The 15,688-nt window shown below is 35.2% G+C and overlaps 1 protein-coding gene across 1 annotated transcript in view; it reads left to right on the top strand.

Annotated features, from left to right (window-relative positions):
• The first annotated feature begins 265 nt into the window (after nt 1–265).
• AP-2alpha (adaptor protein complex 2, subunit alpha) overlaps nt 266–15,688 on the top strand; it is a 102,128-nt gene continuing 86,705 nt past the window's right edge. Inside the window, exons 1-2 of the mRNA XM_069823080.1 lie at nt 266–772; nt 5,607–5,700. Of these exons, the coding sequence (XP_069679181.1) occupies nt 5,637–5,700 (64 nt within the window). The 5' untranslated portion in view covers nt 266–772; nt 5,607–5,636. The remainder of the gene's footprint in view (nt 773–5,606; nt 5,701–15,688) is intronic.

Below are 15,688 nucleotides of genomic sequence, written 5' to 3'. Positions count from 1 at the left end.
TTGTTCAATAATCAATTCTGTACAAAAACAAGTTACAAAATTTGATAATTTAAACATAACTTTACTTTAAACTAGGCATAAATTAAACACTTAAGGATTTCTGATTGATGAAAATGAAATCTACAGAATTAAAAAAAATACTGCTATAAGCTCTGTGTTACTAATTGACGCCCCTCCCCCCGTTCTTTCAAAAACCAATCTCCTCTGCAAGATGTTCTACAATTCATCAGCAGATGGCATAACAGTTCGATTCGCCGCAAAAGCGACCACAGATGGCTCTTGTACAACTCTGATTTTCACAGTCCATTCTACTGCAAAAGAAGTTGTTTCATTGTAGAAAACTTCCATATCTTTCTTTTGCCTTTGGAATTACGTCTATGTTAAAAGTTTCAAGATTCAACGTACACGTAACCAAAATAAGAAAAAAATTACTACTTGATATTTTATTGCCAGTGTTCCATACCCGAGCACCTAATTAAATTATTTTTATGTCAAATAAATTATTTAAGTGCCCAAAGCCCATATAAAAACAAAATTTAAGCACTTTTAGTTAATGATCATTATACTTTCTTATTTTATATATTGAATTTGCCGCTTTCTCAGTGCAAAGCCCTTTCGGAGCAAGTGGGTGGAGTGGACGAGTACTAAAACTTCCAAATGGCGACGATGGCGATGACCATGGTGCCGAAGAATTGAAAGGTTTGATGTCAGTTTAGCCGGATTTATTACACAAGATCTCCTCATAATCGCAGCCCCATCGTGTATACTTCGTGTAAGTATATGTGTATCACATATCGCGCAAATTTGTGATTTTATACGGTTTACTTTTATATATAGCGCGTGAAAATACAAGAGGGAGGAACTCTCCTGATTTGATTGACTAGATACGAATACGTTGACCGATTTAATGTTGAGCGAATGTAGGTTACGGCAAAGTCTTATAATTCATTAGTGAATAGAAATACTTAAAAATATACATTATACTGAAGTAGTTTAAAGTGACTAAAAGGTGCAGATATCTTTATTTTATCTTACAGAAGAGCCGTTGGCATTTCACATCAAGCGTCATCTTACTTCAAAGTAAAACTTCATGGCAGTCTAAATTAAAATTCATAGTATAAACTTTAGATCATATTAACTGAGACCACATGATAAATGGTTAGTACTTTAGGTTAACTGAAACTATTGTATTAGTATTTTTGGGAAGTTGAAATTCACTAAGATTGAGAAGTCAATTTTGATTAGCTTTCTGTGAATTAGGTTAGGTCAGGTCATGTCATTATATCGATTTTTATAATTATACCTGGAATCTTTTGGAAATAAGTTTCTTAAATTAATTTCACTTTAACATTTGATCTCCGATTTAACCTTTTTGTATATTTAATGCATACAGTCTGTAAAATTTTCCATATTTCAGGCGAAGGAAGTTTGTTGTAAGCATGGTTGATGAATCATGAATCTAGTATGTCACATATTTGAACTAATTATACAAACCTTAAACATTTCCAGGTTTAATAGAAATTATTTTCCTATGAATATTGCTGTTTTAAGGCGCAATGAGATTATAATGTTGATAACGTAAGTTACTTAAATTAGTTACAAACTTCTGTTCAGTAGGCCTACCAACATTTACGATAATTTATTCATAAATCGTAATAAATTGAGACCTTAAAACTGTTAATCGCTTTACAATATATGAAATTTGCTATGCATATATAAAGCATAGAAGGATGTGATTGTAATAAAATTATACATTCAGTAGTTTGATGAACATTTTCATTTTATGTATAGGACTTAATAATTTAGCTTTAAGGTTCAGCGATACAAATTAGTAGGACTGAATATTGCAGCGAACTTTCTATTCATGTAACTGAACGTCCGTTTTTATGCATAGGCCTATGAAATTGTAATGCCAGAAACTTCGACTTTTTAAAATGAAATCCCAGTCATTAAACCCTTATAAGCTGAGCAGATTTAGTGGAAAAGCATTGCTAATCTTATAGATTTAGACAACATTAATAATTGAGTGTTTTGCACATTAATTTACTTAACAATTAACGGAACTTGCAATTTCTGGTTACTAGATCCATTACACAAAATTATTACAATATTTAGCATTACGTTGTTACCGAACATTATAGTTATAAATAGTAGATATCTATTAAATATGGACAGTTTTCCTGTTTCATTTAATGTGTAAATACATTACAGATTTCGAAATTTAATAGTTTTCAGTACACATGGCCATGTGTGAGTTGGGAGGGGATTACGGGAAAGACTGTAATAATTATGATGTACTTCAGTTTCACCATTCAGTCTCCATTATTGTCATTGTTCTTATACCCCTTCAATTCTTTTTCATCACTTTAGTTCTTTTCGTCAGCACCCTGATCACACGTACGCAAAATATTTGTACTGCTTTAAATATCCTGAGTAATTAACACCTGCCAAATTGTCATGGTATTTTTTTATTATCATTGTGTTTCTCGTATTTTCAAGTAAGTTTACATGTTGCTAAAATACCGAATTGCTCTGATTTTTCTCTTAATGAGATTTCTACTGAGTTAAAAGATTAAAAACCAAGTTACATTACATTTTATACAGTATATGTTGAATGAAAATTAGTTGCTGTGTGTACAGTTGTTGATGAGCATCATTTGTGAAATAGGCTACTAGGTACTAATTTTATTTAGCAACTTTAGATAGAACAACATAGGCTATTCTGTTGGAGATAGCTTTTGGAAGCCATTTCTCATTTGAGAGTTGTAGTACTCTACATAGCCTACTATATGCTAATTTTGATTTCAGTTGGACTGTAACTTTTTCCTTTGAAATCCTTGAATATTTTCCAGTCACAAATGTCTGCAAAATCAAGCACGTGACGTGGTCATGAAAGTCAGTTCAGTAAAAATTTGACGATTTTTATTATCTAAACTAATGTCATTTAAAAATTAAGTCAATCTTTTGCAAGTTTTGTAATAATTTCTGTATTGTAAATTAACATGGTAGAATAAAGCAATTACATTTCTGCATTGTGTAGGGGAAACTGCCAAGTGTAACCAGTGTTTTCGCTTTCCCTAAAATATTTTGGCTTTTCTATAGCATGCGACACTGAAACTTCCAACTTGCATTCTTCTAACTTGTGCGGTGCGGGAATTTGTGACTAGTTATTTTAGGCTTTACATATGCATTGCATATACAAATATGGGACAGGTTAGATTAATTTGGGCTTTCGCTTTGCCTTGCATATACTAAGTGAAGTGAAATATACGTTTCGCGTTAATAAGTATTAAAGTGTTCTATCTCTTTATTTCACGTGTTAAGTTAAATAATTGCTTTTATGTTATCTACGCCGATAAATTCTTTTCAATTTTTAGCTATTTTCTAATATGTTTTCTAGTTAACTGACGTCCTGTATGAATTCTTCATATTCCAAACTAAGCTTACCTTCCCTGTGAAAATGATACGATTTTCCCACATTTTCGTCAAAAAAAAAAAAACCTTCAGTGTCGAGTGCTATAGAAAACCCAACATTTTTGTCAGGCATAGCTACTTACCTGGTAGACACGAAAGTAATCAAGTGCTAATTCTTCCTCCCTCTTCCCATCCACAAAGTAGGCTATAAATTAATGTGAAAGTCTGTTACTTCATCTTGATTCTTTTTCTTCTGAGAGGAGGGTCTGAAGGTTTACACCATTTTCCCTTTTGACATGGATGATTGTTTCATGTCCATAGGACCACATTTCTATAAGTATTGTGATTCACTGTTTGGTGGCTTCTGTGGATTTAGCTATACAATACCCGACTGAGTCCTCAACAGCAATTTTCCAAGATTGCCCCTCTCAGTCTGAGAGTTCTGCAGCCTTCTCAGATTGATGATCTGTGTGCGATTCATAGTACTACATCCTGTAATGATTTGAAGTGCTTTCCTGCAAGTATCGTGGTTCACTTTGGTACCATCTGTAGATTCAGATGCACATTATCGAGGTCTGATGTAAGTCTCTCTGTTCCTCTGGAACTTCTGCAGATTCCTCTGATAGATGCTATCTGTATATAAATCATTAATGCTGTCTCATTCTTTAGTCGTGCTCGCAACAAAACTACATCTTTCAACCCAAATCGTACTGTGCACATACAGCTTGATTTGCCTGTATTGTGTATTCCAGTTTTCAGTGGTGTTCATGCTAGAGTACTTAGAAGTTGCGTCGTCATCACAAATTAGAACTCTTTTACGATATATGCCAACATTTCAGAGACTCAGCGGCACACCACTGTTCATAGGAATGGCTATCTCTGTGTCTTATATACAGTCTTAAGAAAAAGTTTTGTTGTACAGATACTTTATAAGTTCCAGGAAGAGGACGTGCTACCTGGGTCACAAGAGAAGGACTAGTTGAGATAATAAAATTAGTTTTAAACGATGAAAGAGCAGTGGAATGGAGAAAAATTCTCTCCGGCACCGGGATTTGAACCCAGGTTTTCAGCTCTACATGCTGACGCTCTATCCACTAAGCCACACCGGATTCCCATCCCGGTGTCGGATTGAGGTGGAACTTAAACTGAGAGGATTCGATCCGACACCTGGATGGGAATCCGGTGTGGCTTAGTGGATAAAGCATCAGCACGTAGAGCTAAAAATCCGGGTTCAAATCCCGGTGCCGGAGAGAATTTTTCTCTGTTCCACTAGTATTTCATCGTACTAAGATGCAGAATATCTGCATGGAAACATCATATGTACTTAGGTATATTAAAATAATATATAAATAATATAAAAAAATAATATAAACATTAGTTTTGTTTCGTTGTATGTCTGATCATGCACATTGTCTCCTTTTTTGAGACTTACAAAAGTATCTATGCAACAAAACTTTTTTCTAAGACTGTACATGCTTACTAGCATAGCTGTGGGAGGAAGATGAAATATTGAATGTAAACACAACTTGAAATGTGAAGACATTAATGGAATAGATTGTACTACATCCTGCTGCATCCTCAGTGGACCTGAAACTGTTGAAGACGATAGATGAAGTTGAAATTAATGAAGGTGAATGAGTCCAAGGTCCACTTCCCAAAGTTACCCAGCAGTTTTTCTTCGGTTGGTTGAAGGGGAATTCCTTTGAAAAATCCCCAACTAGGTTACTTGTCCCAACCAGAATTTGAACCCAGACCAATTCGTTCCACGGTCAGACATGATGTGGATGACTTTATCTTGTTACTTTATTAATTCTTTGGGGATTTAATATTGTCAGGTAGGGTAATACCAAGCAGTAATCATACTTCACTTCTCTATTTCCGCTTGCAAAGACACATTCCTTCTATGACTCATATTAGGTTCTACCCTAGATCATATATACCCAGATTGCTCGGCGTTATAGGTTTTGACAGTAACAACTTTTGTTAGGTTTACTATGCTGCCATCTAGTTGTTACATAAGGAGTCATGTCATAACTCCCATTTGAATTGCATTAGCGACTGTACTGCCATCTCGTGTTCGTTTATGGTGGGTGGGTGGCGATCCTGGCAGTTGTTCTCTTCAAAGTGCAACTGATTTTAACATAGGAATGTGATCTGGCGTTCTACTTACTGTCTTGTTCTGGTTATTTTAGGAGGTGATCTGTCAAAGATAATCCGAAAAAATGCCGGCTGTGCGAGGAGATGGGATGCGAGGACTTGCAGTCTTCATATCGGACATCAGGAATTGTAAGTAAAAATAAATCATTCATGGTAACCACTTGTATTTTTTTATTTTTGCATTTAAACTGCTGTTTATGTAATACCTATAAATATTGGCGCATACTCTTTATCATGAATTGATGCAGCGAACACAATTTCTCTGAACTAAATATTTTTTGGCACATGTAGCTTTAATGTTTTTGACACCATTTCTACCGAAAGAAACATCAGATTAAATAAAAATAGTATTTTTAGAGTAAAAATTCAGTCAATTTTTGCACATACGTTAGGAACAAATTAATTTTTAACTACTGAATAGGAGCAAAATCCGTCAATTAATTTAGGATATACAAATTTAAAACGGTAGGTCTGTGTATTCTTTTTGTCTGATTTTGTGTAATTTCGTTTAATCCTGTGTTTTTTTGGCGTTAATATTCAATCGATACTGGACTATATTGCCCTGTTGTGATTTTAATAGTTTTTTTATTTTTCTCTACATTCTAAAATAAATAAGTTTTCTTCCGGACTTCTTCAAATTAAAATTAATTCTTTTCACCAGGACTCGTACAAATAAAACTGTGTTAATTTAGATCCTTGTGTAGTAAATAACTATAAGGACAGAACCTTCTCAATTTGGAAAAATATTAAATGAAAATCTTGTATTAGTTTCGTATCAGTTATATTTCATCAGTGTTTATATTGCCAGTTTTGCACGAACTGAGTATGTATATTGAAACTGCCTCGACTAGGTAATTACATCGTTAAACTCAACAGTTTGTTACGGAACAAGCAATGTACTTAAGATTTCCATCAATAACAATGAGAAATTGTCTCAGTTGGCATGCACTACTCCATTAATGTTTGTCAGTAGCGGACGGTGGGTTTGAAAGTTGAGGAGGCCAAGACGTGATTGATGAGAAAAAAAAATATAAGGCCTGTGACGTACCTCATTACCAAGCGCAGAATTTATAGGTTTTAATAAATTAAAATTAGGTTTTCCAATTTATGTTTTAGGATTTTAAATCTTATGTTTAGGAATGTATATGATTTTACGGAAAAAAAATAAAAATAAACAACATACTGTTAATGCATAACAACGGCTTGGTAAAGATTGGCTTTCTTTAGGACATTAAGTCCTAACCTACGAATTAGGTCTTTTTAGGTCATATTGAATTTAAGAATGTTACTCTTTGCGACATAAAACAAATAAGAAAAGCACTATTTCGAGAGTAACGAGATAGCAACAAATTGATTCGAACCTAGAATCCGAGGCTTGCTCATTACTATTACATAGTCTAATTTTACAGCAAATTAACTCGACGTTCCTCTTTCTTCGCAGACCGATCAAATAGGTCACAACATACTGAACAACTGCTACTAGAAGAAGCTAGAGACAAATCTGCATTTGTTTCTAAACTCTCGATAAACTCGTATTTAAAATACTGTATAAGTAAATACATCTCGTAACACAAAAGAATAAAATAATAGGAACACCCGCAAACAAGAGAAAATCTAACAACATAAATGAAAACTTTTGCGCAGGGAGAGAAAACTAGCAACAGGTGACTCAATTTTCTAAAACCAAGAAGAGAGAAAGAGAGAGAGCTTCCCAATACAGCCGAAACCAGCCGTGACTATAAGCAGTACAGTTGTCAGCGGTGGGTAGGACGTCTCAAATCTGCTCCCTTTGCGCGTTCTAGTCAAGTTTAACACTCTTCTAACCAGCTATCTTATTGGTTGAACTCCTGTTGTCATGGTTACCGGGGAGTAGCGTCATGTAGCCGACTCCTCTCTCCCGCTCTCGCATAGACACTGCAGGCTGCTAGATGTCGACTATACAGGTTATAGCGCTATCTGTTATTTTTCAGTACGAATTATTTGTACTATCTACAGTAAAGCGAGCGGGCATCACCAACTGAATGTGGTCGACTTTACTTAACTTACATCTTAGTCAAAGTGAATAGTAAAATTAATATAAAAGGAAAAATGTTCGTCATTTGCTGTAACTTGTCTGTGATCTTAATTCAGCTGAAATTATTACTGCCATATTGTGTTCTGGTAAAATATTAGGGGAGGCTCGGCCTCCCTTGCCTCCCCTGAAAATCCGCCGCTGGTTTATGTGACCCTTAGTTATATTAAATTATTTCTCAGTTTACAGAGTGTGTTATAAATAATACACCTTTTGCGACTGGTTTATCTCAAGTTTAATTTTTTAATGACCTTGTTATTCCAGTTCTTATGTTTATTTCAAATAGCATTACGATTTATTATTAAATAGACATACATAAATAGTAATAGAAAGTAGTAATAGACGGAAAGTGTGAACTTGAAAAAAAAAATGCTACAAGAAATCATCAGAGTGAAGAACTTGTTTCAAAATAATACAACTTTACCTGGCTACTACTATCAATATTATTAGGCCTATAATATTTATTTTTCAGTACACTTATGTACAATGATGGTTGGAAGAAAAAGAAAAAAAAAAAAACAAATTCTCTTTCTTCCCCAAGCACGAGAACAACCAGTAAGACGTTTGACAGCGAGCTTTGTGTTCATTGTGGAAAGGAGGGAAGTCAGTGGTGCAATTCCATCTACTGGCTAAATGTTTCCGGATAATGAATATTATTTTATATGGAGTAACAAAAAAATACATTAAATTTCAGCGCCAGTATATTTTAATTTAACTCTTAAGTGACTCTTAAAATAAAAACATACCGGTAACATATAAAACCTCCATTTGAGCCTCTTCTGAACGTCTTGCTGCACCCATGAAACCCACAGATTGTAGCTGCCACTCATATATTGGGAAGGGGGTGTAGATAGCATTTGTTTATACCATCCGACAGTGTACCATGACGTGATCATGCTACAGATTTTGCAGGACAGTCTTTTTTTTTAAATCCCTGTTCTGCTGGATGCAAAATAATGTAATATACTAAGAAATGCGCCTCCTCTCAACTGTCCCACGAAATGTCCAGCTTTTCAATTCATCTCTAACTTTGTTTTAAGTAGTTGACAGAAAGAATGTATGTTTGGTCATAGTTACTTCCACTGTAAAGGAAAGAACAATTTCATCGATTTACATTGTACTGAGCTAAATAATAATCTCGTTATGGCTAATTGTAAATAAAGAAGAAACTGGAATGATTAGATATATTAAATTATAGTTGTTAGTATTATCTGTATGGCAGGGCATGTAGCACGTATGGGCGAGTCCAGAAATGCATATAGAGTGTTAGTTGGGAGGCCGGAGGGAAAAAGACCTTTGGAAAGGCCGAGACGTAGATGGGAAGATAATATTAAAATGGATTTGAGGGAGGTGGGATATGATGGTAGAGACTGGATTAATCTTGCTCAGGATAGGGACCAATGGTGGGCTTATGTGAGGGCGGCAATGAACCTGCGGGTTCCTTAAAAGCCAGTAAGTAAATAAGTAAGGTATTATCTGTATAGCATTGGAAGTAAAAGGTGTGTGTATGTAGTTGGAAGTTTCACTATGATAGTGCTGGCAGTCGAAAGTTGAGTGTAAATGTGTGTGTAACTAAGAGGTCCACTGGGAGAAGAAACTAGAACTAACTGTATCTCATCAAGAAGAAACTGACAAGAATTAATTAATCTACTTAGCCATCATTTTACCCAGGCTTGCTTTCAGCGGCACTGTGGCCATAAGCACACACCACTCATCCTGCTGACATTCCAGTCCCTGTGCGGTTCGTGGTTCATGGACTAACGCAATGCACATACATTCTTATGCATAAAGATAAATCGGTGGGATAAGGCTAACTTAGTGTCATCATTTTGCAAATTAAAATTTTGAACTTGCCTAACATTGCTTACTTTTTCAAAGAAGCTGTTGAAATTTTCTCCTTCTAGACAGATGTTCTAATGTTTTGGCTATTTTTTTCTCGTACAATTATGTTATTTTGCAGTTCCTCTAATGTTTGCAGATTTGATTTAAATTCTGTGACCTTTAAAGTGCTCCACAATTAAAATCGCAGTGTGTTAGGTCTGGGGATCAAGCTGGCCATAACCCTATACTAATTACTGTCACCAAAGATGTCAGTAATCACATGCAATGAAGTCCGAGCTGTATGAGCTCTAGCTCTGTCTTTGCTGAAACACTATGCATTCGTTTAGTCTTCAGTCAAATGAAGAAAAAAACTGTTCTGAAATTACAGATACATATCGGACAGGATTAATTATTTCGTAAAAATATTAGGACTGAGTGAACAGTCAAAATAATTGGTACACAAAATCCAAGACTCGTACACCAAAGTTAATCATTTATGTCTCTGCTGTTGAGTTGCTTCAGACAAGTGAAAATTAATATCAATTAGTAGTATTAGTGAGGTGTTTGGGCATCTTTAAGTGAGATGTAGCACAGTTTGGAGAATTCTAAGAAAACATCTTAGTCTACCCATATAAACTAAAACCAGTGTTTGTACTCAAAGAAAGTGACAAGCAGAAAATATATTTTACTTCATTTGTGCTAACACAGATTCAGTCATTGGCTGGACGAAGTTCTCTGGACAGACAAAGCATACTTCTTTCTTAATGGTGAAATTGACATGTAATTGCAGAATTTGGTCTGAAAATGACCCCAGGTTTCAATTCAACAGGGTCTTCATGATTTAGTCACTGTGTGGCTTACAACTTACTTACAAATGGCTTTTAAGGAACCCGCAAGTTCATTGCCGCCCTCACATAAGCCCACCATCGGTCCCTATCCTGTGCAAGATTAATCCAGTCTCCATCAGATCCCACCTCCCTCAAATCTATTTTAATATTATCCTCCCATCTACGTCTCGGCCTCCCCAAAGGTCTTTTTCCCTCTGGTCTCCCAACTAACACTCTATATACATTTCTGGATTTGCCCTGCCTATCTCAAACGTCTGGATTTAACATTCCTAATTATGTCGGGTGAATAATACAATGCGTGCAGTTCTGCATTGTGTAACTTTCTCCATTCTTCTGTAACTTCATCCTTTTTAGCCTCAAATATTTTCCTAAAAACCTTATTCTCAAATACCTTTAACCTCTGTTCTTCTCCCAAAGTGAGAGTCCAAGTTTCACAACCATACAGAACAATTGATAATACAACTGTTTTATAAATTCTAAATTTCAGATTTTTTGATAACAGACTACATTACAAAAGCTTCTCAACCGAATAATAACAGGCATTTCCCATATTTATTGTGCGTTTTTTTTCCTCCCGAGTGTCATTTATATTTGTTACTGTTGCTCCAAGATACATATTTGAATTTTTCCACCTTTTCAAAAGATAAATTCATAATTTTTATATTTCCATTTCGTACTATGTTCTGGTCACGAGACATAATCATAAAGGCTTACTTTGTTTTTTTCGGAGTTTACTTTCAAACCTATCTCCTTACTTGCTTCAAGTAAAATTTCCTTGTTTTCCCTAATCATTTGTGGATTTTCTCCTAACATATTCACGGCATCTGCATAGACAAGAAGCTGATGTAATCCGTTCAATTCCAAACCCTCTCTGATGTCCTGAACTTTCCATACATTTCATAATTCATCATTCGTCCATATTTCTTTGCAGAAGAAAACAGGGAATAATAGGGACTGTCACAGTAAACGCAGAGCACTACTGCAGTATGCTACGAAATTTCACCACCCCTAGACTCTGAGAAATCACGATTTGGAAAACATGACATTTATACTGTATGGCGCACTATCCCACTTCTACAAATCTGCAAAACAATTAATTACCTGCATCTTTGGTGATCGTGTGATCATTAGGCACTTTCCAATAGTATGGTCTCTACTATCTCCAGATATTCTGACAGACTTTTGGTTGTGATGTTTTCTTAAAGAACACGTTTTAGTGGCACACACAACCACCCTACAGTAACTGCAAGATGCTATCTCGCAAGAAATTGGGAATATTCCAATTGTCTGCAAAATGCTGTGCATGGTGTCTCAAAAAGATTGGTGTTTGTTAACAAGAGAATGGTGAATGTATCCCAGGGTTGGAACAACTGGATAATACGCATGGCAGACCAATATCGATAGTCGACTCTACTCGCTGGCCACTAGTCACCGGGCCGTACCGAGCCGTATCAAACAAAATATAATCGAAATGGTGGTAGTCAAATTCGCGACTATATTCTTAAATAATTCACTCCATTAGTCAAGTTCAAGGTTTTATGTAGTACAACGGCGGTTTTTTGAATGCATTAAATGAAAATGAAGATGTAATAAGATAATAAACTAGGTTATCACAAGGAAATTAACAGGAAAAAAGATGTGTTTCACGGAATACAATTAAAATGACGGAAAGTAAATTTCCGGTTAATGTTCGCCAAAGCGTAAAGTACGTAATTATGACGGCGTTGCTGTTTTATTTCTGGCCTATAGAAAAATACCTAGCCTTTTACGAAAAAAAATTTAAGGACCATGAAATTATTCACCGCTTTCATTATAGGCCTATTATTTTTTAACAATATTACGAATCAAAAACTGTCATATTACATAATTTTAACTACTACATGGACGAACCAAATCAAGCTAATCTAACCTAACCTAACCAAAGCTAACCTAACCTAACCAAAGCTAACCTAACCTAACCAAAGCTAAGCTAACCTAACCAAAACTAATCTAACCTAACCAAAGCTAATTTAACCTAACCTAAGCTAACCTAACCAAAGCTAACCTAACCTAACCAAAGCTAAGCTAACCTAACCAAAACTAATCTAACCTAACCAAAGCTAATTTAACCTAACCTAAGCTAACCTAATCTAAGCTAAGCTAACATAACATAACATAACATAACATAACATAACATAACATAACATAACATAACATAACATAACATAACATAACATAACATAACATAACATAACATAACATAACCTTCGTAAATGCAAGGCCTGTAACCGGAGCAAGAAGGGATCTCAATCATTTAATCTGCAAGTACACGCAAAAATAAATTCAAGTAAGGATCACGCTCCCACTGCATGAGAGGTCCGCGCATGCGCTACAGCAAAACTGTTTCTGTCCCGAGCCTCTCATCTAAGGCACTCGTCATAATTTACTCGCAATATTTACGCAAATACACATTGTCGCTAACAGTGGTGCTATCTCTCAATAATGTTCAGAACGAAGGAGGTAGACAGAGAGAGAAAAAATTTCTCCCGCCAACTACGCCACACACCAACGTCATGTTCTTATGTTGGTGACATTGTGTATTTACTTAAATTTGGTGCTAAACGTAACGGCACGGTTCAAAGTGACCGTGCTAATTCTCCAAAAAGATTGGTGTTTGTTAACAAGAGAATGGTGAATGTATTCCCAGGGTTTTATGAAAACCAAATCCCATTGTTTGCCCAGCACAGAGATATTTTTCTGCCTCAAATATTATAATAGAAAGAATAACTAGGTGCTAAAAACGAGAGATTTAGGGCTTTATAAAATCCAATTTAGGACTTTTAGGAGTTTATATAAAATTAATAATATATTAATAATTTTAATTTTAGTAAATATTCTATTTTAAGTGGAATTTATGTACATAGAATTTGTGTTGACAAAGAGTGCTACTGAACTGCAGACTCAGATTCTTTCAGTGAAAGAGATTGATTGTTGATTGGCCAGTTTCATATACTGGGAGTGCACTGATGCGAAAATTAATTTGTAAGCTCGTACCAAACCTGAACAAACCTACCGCCCCTGTTACGCTAGGAGAACTTTTCCAAACGAACTTCGGTTCCAGGAAATTTCCTCCCCTTCTAAGACTAATATGAAACGAACTTGCCAGACCAATGTTTGGAAGAGAATTTTTTTATATTTGAAATAGAATTTTTGGTCATTTTTGCATTTTTAGTACCGGTATTTTTATTTTAAATATACACAAAATACTAAAAAGGCGCTTTTCAGGCATAAACATAGTTCTTAGGCATTTATAGGAGTTTATGGTTTATTTAGGAGTTTTAAGTCCTTTAGGATTTTAACAGAGGGATCCTGTGTACATGAAACGTAGAGATATTTGAATAACATAGTCTAGGATGTAGCAAACAAAATAGGTACGGAACTAAAAATCTGTTCCCTAATTATAACATTTTAAAGTTTGATGTGACGTTTGAATGACCTTACACATGGAATTATTTTTTGTATTAAGAAGAAAATTTATTATCTATTACTTAAATCGTACAATTTATGAATGAAATCAAAATGTCTTTGGATTATATACAGTGCGTCTGGAGATAGAGTGGGCAGTATCTGGCAGTAGCTGTGGCAACTCTCGCCCAGTCCAAGGTCGTCGCGGTCCACTCTATCTCTAGACGCACTGTAGAATTCCATTTATTATCTATTACTTACAGTAAATCGTACAATTTATGAATTAAATCAAATGTCTTTGGGATTATATACAGTGCGTCTAGGGATAGAGTTGACAGTATCTGGCAACTCTCGCCCAGTTGCCCAGTCCAAGGTCGCCGTGGTCCACTCTATCTCTAGACGCACTGTAGAATTCCATTTGTGTGTAATTAAAAAAAAAAAACTATGTTCATCTTCTAATTTGGACCCATATTAATTGGTTATAGGCAAACCACTGCATTGTCACTCTGCCTAGTAAACCTAGGGTGAGGTGGTTTGCATGCTTTCAGACAGATCATCCACCATTAAATGATTTCACTTATAGTGGAAATAAAAAAAAAATGACTGGTGATATTTGAAGGTGTAAAAGATTTCCATGGAAACAGGGAAGAGGGAGCAGTAGCATGTTATTGGCCACAAAGAGAGGGAAAGGGATGTTATCATGGAAATCTTTGGATACTTTCAAATGCCAAAAGTCTAGTGTTTTTTAATTCCACTATAGTCATAACTTTTGAATACTTCGAGAAAATGAACTATGAACGGTAATATCATTCACAGCATGTCAAAATTAAAGTAACTGAATTGTTGCAAAATGCGTAAAACTATCGAGGAAGTATGCAACATCTTCGTGACATTTTTAGAAATGCATTTTCACTCTTATAACATGTTTAAGCTACAAAACAATTAGTTAAGACTGCGATGGTTTCTTTTTATATTTATCTTTCAGTAAAGAAAATATGAAGATCTGATATTTTTTTCAAAGCTTCTTAGAATTGCCGATTAGCCAGTAAACAGATGTATAACACATGTTATATATTCTCTCAAGAACTTTTGATTCACCATTCATAAGTTATATATTGCGTATCTTTATCTCCGCAAGTTAAGAGGAGAGATAGGAAAATGAGTAGGGGAGGGGAAGAGATACTAGATGTAGTATTATCTTGAGTTTATAATGTTCTAAGTGGGAGAGGCCTGCACGCATTCTTATGTTGAAATTTTCCAAGTAGGCCTACGAATTCTGATTACTAGATCAGTTAGATTTCCTTCAGAAAATTTTCCTGCTTCGATCGTCAAAGTCTGAGCTGATATGTGACATTGCTTACTTGGAGATATTGAAATTCTGTTCAAAGAATGCTGCTACTCGAATTATATATTTTTTAAATAATCATTATGTTAATATTTTCATTTTGTAAACATTTCTCGCTGACAAGCCCGTTTTTATAAGCAGATTCTTTTCTGTGTTTTGTTTAATAATCCTATGAGTTTTTTTAAAAAAAAAAGTACACTTTGAGAAGCGTCTACGCCTATGGAGTAACGGTTAGCGCGTCTGGCCGCGAAACCAGGTGGCCCGGGTTCGATTCCTGGTCGGGGCAAGTTACCTGGTTGAGGTTTTTACCGGGGTTTTCCCTCGACCCAATATAAGCAAATGCTCGATAACTTTCGGTGCTGGACCCCGTACTCATTTCACCGGCATTATCACCATCTCATTCAGATGCTAAATAACCTAAGATGTTGATAAAGCGTTGTAAAATAACCTACTAAAATAAATAAACACTTTGAGAAGCAGTGTTAACATGTAAATTAACACTTTGTTCCTCGTTTTATTACTACCATTCTGTAATTGCTTGAACCTAAATCATTTCTGATTCTGTAGCCAAGGAGGTGCGAGAAAATT

Source organism: Periplaneta americana, chromosome 4, assembly GCF_040183065.1.
Source record: "Periplaneta americana isolate PAMFEO1 chromosome 4, P.americana_PAMFEO1_priV1, whole genome shotgun sequence".
In the NCBI taxonomy this organism is placed as follows: Eukaryota; Metazoa; Arthropoda; class Insecta; order Blattodea; family Blattidae; genus Periplaneta; species Periplaneta americana.
Note: the sequence above shows the minus strand (reverse complement) of the source record. Positions and strands in the feature narration are given on the sequence as shown.